This window comes from Haliotis asinina, chromosome 8 (genome assembly GCF_037392515.1).
Source record: "Haliotis asinina isolate JCU_RB_2024 chromosome 8, JCU_Hal_asi_v2, whole genome shotgun sequence".
NCBI lineage: Eukaryota > Metazoa > Mollusca > Gastropoda > Lepetellida > Haliotidae > Haliotis > Haliotis asinina.
The window spans coordinates 6,320,037-6,330,416 of NC_090287.1; the positions used below are offsets into that span (position 1 = coordinate 6,320,037).

At 39.2% G+C, this 10,380-nt stretch overlaps 1 protein-coding gene across 2 annotated transcripts; it reads left to right on the forward strand.

Annotated features, from left to right (window-relative positions):
- The first annotated feature begins 26 nt into the window (after window positions 1–26).
- On the forward strand, window positions 27–9,016 carry LOC137293547 (molecular chaperone MKKS-like). 2 transcript variants are annotated; one of them, XM_067824171.1, is made up of 7 exons: window positions 27–142; window positions 2,093–2,417; window positions 3,063–3,287; window positions 4,119–5,137; window positions 5,824–6,008; window positions 6,353–6,463; window positions 6,811–9,016. In XM_067824171.1, the coding sequence occupies exons 4-7, from the start codon at window positions 4,120–4,122 to the stop codon at window positions 7,276–7,278; spliced, it is 1,782 nt and encodes a 593-aa protein (XP_067680272.1). In that variant the 5' UTR covers window positions 27–142; window positions 2,093–2,417; window positions 3,063–3,287; window position 4,119; the 3' UTR covers window positions 7,279–9,016. The 2 variants fall into 2 exon arrangements, with proteins under 2 accessions (XP_067680272.1, XP_067680274.1); XM_067824173.1 differs by having other exon boundaries at window positions 44–261.
- Window positions 9,017–10,380: the final 1,364 nt, after the last annotated feature.

Sequence of the window (10,380 nt, forward strand, 5' to 3'; positions counted from 1 at the left end):
TAAACACTATTGTCCGGATTTTTATCGATAAGCTCCGCACTTGAAGGGCAAACTCCATGCTTGAAATTGTATAAGCCGTGGAAATGGTGTTCCCTTGTTAAATATATTTTGTTGTCTCATAGCTTCAGTTTCATTAGTTGTGGTAAGTGTATAAATGAACAGAAGTCAGTATTAAGTGTCAAAATGAAGGCGTTCAGCTTGTTGATTATTGATGAAACTTGCTGCAGAACAACTTAACTTCTCGAGCCTGTTCAGGCTGTTGTAAGTTTGCTTTACATAATGTTTGTTGCCTGTGATATCGGTTACTGGTTTGCCAGGTTTGTTCGTTGATTAGGTTTCCATAATGTTACTATAATATTGCTGACACTTGAATTGTATTATGAAGTCACGAAGTCCTCCAGTGTTAATGGTCCATTAAGGGCGCTAAATAACTAAAAACAAAGTGAGTGAGTTTAGTTTTACGCCGCACTCAGCAATATTCCAGCTATATGGCGGCGGTTTGTAAATAATAGAGTCTGGACCAGACAATCCCGTGATCAACAGCATGAAGATGGAACTGCACTATTGGGAACTGATGATGTGTCAACCATGTCAGTGATCCTAACAACATGATCCAATTTGTTGCCTCTTACGATAACCATGGTCGCCTTTTATGTCACGCATAGGTTTGCTGAAGGATTATTCTACCCCGGACCTTAATAGGTCATAAAAAATAGGTAAATGATAAAAAGAATTAAAAAAAAAAAAAAAATGAAACCCCCCTTACACACACAATAGGTTTGATTTAAAGGTTTTGTTTATAGAAAATCTTTCTTGATATTTGTGACCCATGAAGGTCGTCCCGGGGTAGAATAGGCCTTCAGCAACCCATGCTTGCCATAAAAGGCGACTATGCTTGTCGTAAGAGGCGACTAACGGGATCGGGTGGTCAGACTAGCTGACTTGGTTGACACATGTCATCGGTTCCCAATTGCACAGATCGATGCTCATGTTGATCACCTTATTGTCTGGTCCAGACTCGATTATTTACAGACCATCGCCATATAGCTGGAATATTGCTAAGTGCGACGTAAAACTAAACTCATTCACTCGCTCTTGATATTTGATGATACTCAAATAATGAAACAGACAATAGATAGCTTTAAAATATGTACTTTTCTGTAATTGACTCGCAAATTATGTATGTTCCATAACAATCAGCATTATAATGTTTTAGTCTGATAGTAACAATGTATGGAGTAAGTATAGGAGAAAACACGCCTCTGAGGTTTAGGTAGACAAAGGGGAGGAAATCCATTTTAAGTAGATAATTCAACCCCACTTCTTTTTTGGCCCAGTGGCCATGTGGTAGTACATCTGCCTACAAAGCTGAGGGTTGCTGTTCCGGTCTTGGTAGGGAAAATATTTGCACTTTGAGCTTAATCTTGAATGATATTTTTCAATTGGGAAAACACTTATGTATCATTTGAATTTTGATATTCATATAGAGTTAGGAAAAGATGATTGCACAAAGTAAAACCTGGGAAGATGTGATTCTGGCGAAAAATAAACCTGTCCCTGCAAAACAAAAACCTCAAATGCTGTTATTCTGTGAAAACAAGAGATGACCTGATATATAGTGAAAAGCACGTCTCAGGTGTATGTAACTGAATAATGGTTATTTTTCTCAGGCATACTTCATTCTTGTGAAGAATGACTCACAATGTAACTTATATTGTTTGAGCACAAAACACAGTATGGTAACCTAACTGTGTTTTTTAAACATGCATCTGATTTGCAACATGTCCCTGATTGTTATGATTATATTCTAAATATCCTCATGACAAATTTTGTAATTACAGTTTTTAGAACACTTTTACAAAACAAATGATTTTAAGACTGACTGATGTTGTCAGTATTATTAGGATCAGATATTGGTGATTTCCATAAAATGAACAAGAAATTTGGTGTGGTGGCTATTTGCATACATTTTATTTTGTTTTCATTGAAAAAAAAACATTCCAAAGAACATGACCTGAGTAAAGATCATTCAAAGACATGAAGCTGTAACCATGGTACTATAGGTAACCTCCTATCTGTCTTTGTATTTCAGCACTCCAACCATGAATGCCTTCAGAGCCTTTTTGCGTCGTAATCGTGTTCTGGTTGTTATGTTGCCTGTTCTCATTGGAGCTCATCTGGGTTGGTATGCATTACAGTTCTCTGATATGTACGTGCCTAAAGAAAACAGGGAAGTAAAAGTCATGGGACTTGACCTCACAAGAGCAGAAGCATCAACCAAGAAGTAGTTGTGAAAAGACCATGATTATTGTGAACATACAGCTGTGACAGTGTACAAAATCTATAGCTATAGATTTATTGTCAATAGGAAGACACAGTTCTTCAAGGAATACCACGAGACTTTAATTATTAAAGAGGTAAGAAATTCCTTTCAAACTACACAGGATTCATACCCCTGGTAAATTCTTTCATTCCTTAGGTTATTACATGCTTCCAGAAAAATGTAATCTAGATGTGTTCCACACCTGGGGAGGGAGTCATATATGTAGTATATATCTGTGGTGGATGTGACATAGGTAGCATATATCTGGGGATGGCATGATATATGTAGTATATATTTGTCCAACTTGGAAACATTAGCAAGAGGAATGAATTATCCTTTACTCTGGCACCTTTTTTATTTACTCGCTAGAGACATCTTGTATGCTCCTCCAGTCAACTAAGAATGAAAACTTCCCAGTTAGTTTGGAATGCAAGTACAGAAGTATCTTAAAATATAACTCTCATTACTGATGTTAAGAGCCAAGTTGGAACTGGTAGACATAAAAGTTTTATTAAGATCTTCCCTTTCCTTTCTTTCTTAAGACGGGGCGGTTGTTTAGCCTAGTGGTTATACTATAGTGTTCCCTCGTCAGACTGGAGATCCTGTTTCAATTACCCACATGGGTACAATGTGTGAAACCCATTACTGGTGTTCCCTGCCTTGACATTGCTTGAAGTTGAATATTGCTAAAGGTGGCGTGAAACCATACTCACAGCCCATCTTTCTTATGACACTGCAGAATACAGGCAAGATGAATTCTGAGAAGTTGGCTTGGAGAGGTATGCTGGCTAATGCGTCCTTTTGGGCTCAACGCAACAAGTTTGTGTCTCTGATTGGGCTGTCCTTTGTCATCTACCTGGGAACATACCCTTTCTGGGAGGTGAAGGCCTCCACCTCCTCTGAGAGGGCATCCTGGACACCCAAGTCTCAGGAGCCTACAAAGTGAACTGAGAAAGTGCTGAAGGTATTTACTGTTGACGCTTTGATGTAACTGCAATATTGGTGGTCGATGGCAGCATCCAGCAATAATTAGTCACTCACCCCCAGGTCCCTGATTTCTACTTTTACGGTGTTCAAAGCCTGTTTTAAAGTGTTGTATACCTTGTGTTATCCAAAACAGCAGTTTGACAAAACTGAATAAATATGCACTTCAGTTTTCAATATCTTAGTGAAGATGATTTAAACAGGGGCTCACCAGTTATGTTCTGAGGAGATAGAGGGTCATTAATTTTGTAACCATGTAAAATTGTACTGGGATGATCAGCAATTTTGTACATAAAGATATGGAGGGTGGAAGGATAATTGATTTTGTGTGTCACATGCAGGTAAGTCACTTACTTCATACAATGTACATGTTTCCCCATAAACATCACCATCACCCCTCCTTGTCATAAATATGTGGGTAATTGCATGGTCCCGCTGGAACTCTTTCAGGCTAAATGAAAAAAGTGAAATGTTTCTCGGGCATTGGCGCATCACTTATATTTGTATGCATACCAATGTTTTATTGCCGTTTATAAAAGATAATTTTGACTTGACTGTGTCCTGATCATCCATTTGTCCACTACAAGAATGAGTGTCTGTAAGAACGAGTGTGACTGAATCGCATTAACATGAGCTAAAGTTCCCAAGCTGTATTTCTGAGTGAAAAAAACAAAAATGTGTTCCTCCCTTGTCACTTTCTTTTTCGATGAAAAATAAAATCCTACCGCCCTCACCACTTTTGAAAAAATGTACTTGAGAAGCATGTAATTTTTTTTATACTGCCTGAAATATTGAAGATTGTTTGTCCTAGGATGACCCAGCTGGCAGGCAGACTTGACAGACCCTCTGCCGGGTCTCACCTCCAAGTGGATTGCCTTGAGAACCCAGCCATCAGGACCAGGATTCAGGTCTTCCGGGACCTCTTGGCCTCTTGCCAGGGACCTCATGGCAAGGCCAAGGTTGTTCAGAATTCGCTTGGGGGTCATGTGACATGGACAAAGTCATCCATTCGTTTGCTGTCAGCTATGCCAATTTCAACACCCGTTCTGAAGCTTATTGCTAGTGCTGTTCAGGGTCATTTACAGAAGTTTAAGGATGGTGGCCTTTTCACAGCTAATGTATGTCTTTCTCTGTTGGATAGTTCCTTGAAGACAGATGTGCACAGGAAACTTTTGATCGAGTTTTATGAAAGGTTTGTAAATATTGTGGATGATTACTTGGGTTCAAGTAAGTGTGCATGCAAGTTTAAGATAGATGTGTTCAATCTTCAAAACGTAATGGCCGTTCTGAAAAGCTTGTGTCGACCCAAACTTTCACATATGAGAAGTGAAGTGCAAGACAAACTGTGCGTCTTGTTCCTCGATGTTTTCTTGTCTACGATACCTTCAGAAAGACATGACTATTTTTCTGATCGAGTACAAATGCAATGTTTCCCAAACTCTGACATCCTGGAATCCAGATGTTTAAAAGGATTGTTGGTTGAATGTCCCGAATTATCGTCTGTGACCGAGAAAAGCCTCCATGTACCATCTGTACCCAGTCAGCAAGGATGTGTTAAGATTAAGGTAGCTCTAGTGCTAGAATCTATGTCAGGGGATTCAGAGGGTCTCGTTGATGCAACATATGAGACCAAGCATGAGGTAGATGTCGGTAATGCAGTGGTGGAGAGGATGTTGTCACTGTGCCAGCAGCTCGTGCATTGTGGTGTTGGATTGCTGTTATGCCAGAGAGTGATTCATCCAAGAGTCAAGGTCTTCCTCCGACAAGCTGGCCTGTTGTTCGTGGACAGACTGGGCTCTGCAGGTGTCCCATACATCAGAGATCTCACAGGTCGGTACAACAAATGCTCATATTTAAAGGGGCACTGATGCGGAGCAATTTCCGTGAACTGGTGTAAACTTTTGTTATTGTTTTTCTCCCATGAGTACCCAGATGATATCCCAGAATTCGTGACTGGTTTGTGACCTCTGTTGCGCAGTCTGTATGCTCATATTTAAGGACTCCATGGGCAGAACAGGAAACACAGCATATTTAAGACCATGTACTTACTTAAAATATTTATTGGCTATGCAAGAAACTTTATTGAAAACCATGTAATCATGTAATAGCACATTCATGCATACCAAATTTGTCCCACATTGTTAATGCTTTTGAGTATCATGGAAATTTCAAAAGACTCTTCACTAGATCTTGGCTTATAACAAGCCAGTAAAGTAATAACAAGATAGCAAAGCCCCAAAGCATTTATTAATTTGTCAGTTAATGTTTGACTGACAGCAGTTAGAACCCTTGTATTGTTATGAAATTGGTGTTGAAACTGAACATTTTATTTTTGATTTTGATTTGTTTAGATATTTCACAATTGAGCCATAAAACCGTAAAGCACAGACACTTCAAATGTTGTAAAAACTAAAATGTCTTTGTGACAGCTACTCGACGATTATATACCTCATCTGCCAATATAATGTGCTGCCCCAAAAGAAATGTGCACATGAAGCAACTACTTGTTATCTTAGGTGCTGCTCCTCTGTCAGTGTTGACTGTCAACATGGAGGAAGGCTGGAGTGGGTTTGGCTGGCTAGATGGTGTCACCCACCAGATCTTGTGTGACAAGAGTTATCTCCATCTGACTCAGGAGAATGCACCAGTTGTTACTCTTGTATTGAAGAGTTCGCTTGAGGAGACTCTTGAGGAGGTGAAGGTATGTTGCATTGTTTCAGCCCCCAAATGGACGTCAGAAATTTGCCCCCCAAACTAAACACCCCTTACCTGCTTGCTGCAAAGTAAACACTTTACTGATCAGCAAGGCATGTTATCCTGATAACATGGAAGGTTTCTTGTGATTGTTGTTAGAAAAATGTTTTTTGATTGTCCAGGGCTGTTCATAACAACAATCAAGACTATCTCCATCTATACACGTATACATGGTTTCACAAATGAGCAGCTTATTCTTCACAGACACAACCCCACACATACAATACTTACACTTAAACACAAATGATAAGGAGACTTGAGGCATTACCCATGTCTGTCTCTGCTCCCCAGGCTCTGAGTCACACATCAACCAACACCCTGCAGCTACTTCTGGGGGATCCCCACGTCCTGCCTGGGGGAGGCTGCTGGCTGTCCCATGTTGCGGCATACCTCACAGCGAAGGTAAACCACTCTTGATGACATAATGACAGAGTCAAGAATACTGAAAGGGATTTTTGTTGTGAATTTCTGGGTTTAGCAATGGGAAAAGAATTCATTATTTACCGTAAAGATAATACTTTAAGGTTGGAAAACACAGACAAGATAGAAATAAAATTATAAATTTGGACTTCAGAGAAGTATGTTATTATTGTGGTTCATGCTTTAGTTGTTCTAAGATATAATACATGTTTTGGACAGTGCTTGTGGTTGTGCCCTCTATATTTTGAATGAGTCTGAAAGATATTTCTAAATGGAAGCCAAGTTATAAATAATTTGTGCCTTAAGTGAATCTTGTTTATATCTTTTAGATTCAAGAAGACAAATCAAGTCTTTTAAATGAGTTTGAGTGTACCGAGTCCCAGCTTAATGCCAGTCTGGATACCTTCACCTATTGTCTCCTATCTGTAGCCATGAGGCTAACCTCTGACCTCAGCATTGTGACCTCTGACATTGTTTCCATGGATACTGAACATTACCATATCTGGAGGTGTCCCAACACTAATGTGTCTAACATGCATTCTAAGACTTGTTCCTGCAATTGTGAATTACACTGGTTGGCAGAGAGTGACAAGTTTGAGTACGTTTCTGTACGTGAGGCAAGTGGACAATGGACAAAACAACACATTGACTGGACCAAGGTGGCTACAGTCTCTGAGGAAGATGCATTTCCACGAGTGGTGGATGCTCTGGCTGTCATGAGGAATGCTCTCAAGATGGCTGTGGCTACAGCAAACACTGTCCTCAGCATCTCTCAATACATACATGATGGCGACTAGCAGTGGAGAGTCACTTATTACACCATCCATCTTAGTCTTTTGTGCCACAACACGAGAATTACTCTGTTTCGTCATGTAACAAAATGTGTCATTATAACACAGTGGAATATGTGGAGGGAGGACAATTTGTTTTGAAAATGAATGTTAAGTGCTACTTCCAAAAGGGTTTCTCAAGCAATTGTTATTGAACATGCTTTGGTTGGGTTCCTAGTCATTCCTACTGATGATAATTTCTATTATATACAGTTACAGTTTGAAATTATAGCATGATCAAATACAGAAACATTGGTAACAAAATAGAATGGCAGCATCTGTGACCTAGTGTGACAGTTTTGCTAGTAGCTTTGTACTGATTGTACTGCAGAAGAATAATGTCTAATGTCTATGACTGGCATATTATAATCACTGAAAAGCACTTCCTGAAATCTGCAGGGAATAGGTGTCATAACATTTAACCTTACATTTTTGGGGTTGGTGTCAAGGTGTAGATTGCTGCTCCAACACCTTTGTGTTGCCCTGAATTTAGAAGTAGTGAGTGTAGTATTTACTGAAATAATCTGTGATCGTCACATGACAGCTCATGTATGTGATGTGATTTACCACTTGCGGTTTGCAGCCATGTTTTATCATTCTCAGAATATGAACAGATAAATCTACAGGTCTTGGGAATATATACCGTGAGGTGGCCCTACATTCAAGGGTAATACAGTTTGGTGAGTGGAATTGTCCCCCTTAGTTTAACTGGACATGTCACTTATGTTTTCGAATAACTGATTCATGCTCATAATGATCCCTAGTTAGTCTGTTCTATGTGTGTGCCCATTAGATTCTCAAATGTCAAAATGTCCACCATCTGTCATTTGGATTTCCACCCAGAATAACCAGGTACCATGATACAAGTGACCTGCAGTGTGTCAATAAAACATATGGAACTGTGTCCAGGACATTTTTATTATTTACTTATCTTACAAATCCTCTCCATGGTCTAGTGGATTGACTGGAGGAGGTGGAAGGTCTGTGGTTCGATTCTTATCGGCACCTTAGCAAAAGATTTTACCTGATGCTTGTCACCAGGGAAAATATCTCTCCTGGGTGTTAGTATACAAGGTCTTAATGAGATATTGATGAGAAACTGCTGCATGGTATGTCAGATTGCTAGCTCTTTAAATGCAGCATTATTACAGACCACCCTCCAGAGAAGTGAGTGTAAGTGTGTGATAATTTCATGGAAACCTGATTCTGTATAGTTCTATTAGAAATCATCAGTCAAGCTGAAAGACAGGTATCAATCTCTTTCAAAATGTTTCATTCTTAGGATGTTTAGTTTTTCAAATATTTATGGTATAGATTGTATGTTTAATAACAGGTTCTTTCATGTAGGTTGAATGCAGCCAGATCTATAAGATTAGTAAATAATAAAATTGTCAGATTTCCCGCTGGGACGTTTTGAAACAGTTGACTGTTCAATATTTGATATTTAGTTATTTGCTTTGTGCTACATATCCCAAGGCTAGGTATAGTGGAAGTTCTGTTCATTTAACAAAGTGGACTCATGAATGCATTGGTGTTATTCTTATTTCAAGACTTATAATATTGCCAGTGCTTTGTGTAAAGAATTAACATTTGTGTTATATGTTATTGATGTCAGTTTGTATGAATTCTGGAATGCAAAGAAAACTATCTAATCAAGATTGAGTGAGATATGATGTGATGATGGAATAAATCAGGTTGAAATGGCTCATTGTTTTCACTATTCAGGTTTATGAGTTTGCTTCCCTTGCATAGGGTCCTGTGATTGTGGGTTCAGAACAGGTATTTGTTACTGTCACCATATAGATACAAGTATTGCCCTGTATGTATCATACCTGTATTCAGCTCCCGATAGTCCAATTCGGTTGATTGAAGAAGTCTTTCCAACCAGCCATGTGTTTCTTTTAAAAACACAAAGGAATTGATTTGGTTTATAAATACATCCGTATCTCAGTAACCGTTCACTTCTATGATGTCTAATGTAAAGAGAGAAGTGCCTAGCTGATCAGAGTATACATGTACTAGTGGAAGCCAGAAATTCGTTTTGGTGGTCCAATTGACCTGAGTTAATCAGGTCCTCAGAACTCTAACTAATACTGACGAGCTTGACGTTAGGTTCCATGATCAGATTTATTAGAATTCTGACTCCAGATTTTCGAAGCTCGCTTAGCGCTATGATAGTCGTAAGCTTCATTCATTAACATTAATTTACGACTATCTTAACGCAAAGAGAGCTTCGAAAATTTAGACCCTGATTCGAACTCAAAATAATGTTCCCAAATCAGCGACAGACACGAGTGCAACTGTAAGTGAAATGAATTTAAATAAAAAAAATATTTATGGATATAAGATAGTTCAGTGAATGCAGAGGGAGGACGTCATTCTGCAGTTCCGTGCCACGATCACCACCTGAACAAAGAGAACAGGATATGTTTGTATGCTGCGATTGGAAAAAAAATTAAGACATTAGATCGTTCATTTGGACGTTGGTTGCATGGACAGTTGCGGCCAAGAGACAGCGTTACGGTTTGGACCTTGTAGCTAGCAAATGTTGAGAACGTTAACTTCACATCACGACATGGACGAGTTATTTGTGCCCATATCGTCTCATTCATCCTGTGTGTATGGAGAAGGCGACAATTAGTGGTTCACCTGCGTCCAATCCAACAGGTACCGTCGTCCCTCGGTTGACATAAAATTGTCATCATTTGCTTTCATGACATGCAAGCGAAAACTGTTGACCACATTGATGGTCAGAGCAGGACACGATTTATCCCGTCAACAGATTTGACTTAAAACTGACAAACCGCATATTGGATATTGATGTTGACTGCGTTAATTTCAATTCCATGCTGGCTTGCTGTTACGAAAAGTGGCCCTGACATACCCAAATATTGTTTTTGCTCCCCTGGACCTGCTCTGATCCCACACCAGTGGGTTTGATATAACTGTATCATTGCTGTCATGGTGTGATATATACTCTTAAAAAAACAATCCCAAAACACACACAAAAAAACAAAACAAAAAAAAAAGAAAGAAAAAAAGGAAGGACATGGTTTACGTTCTGAGTGC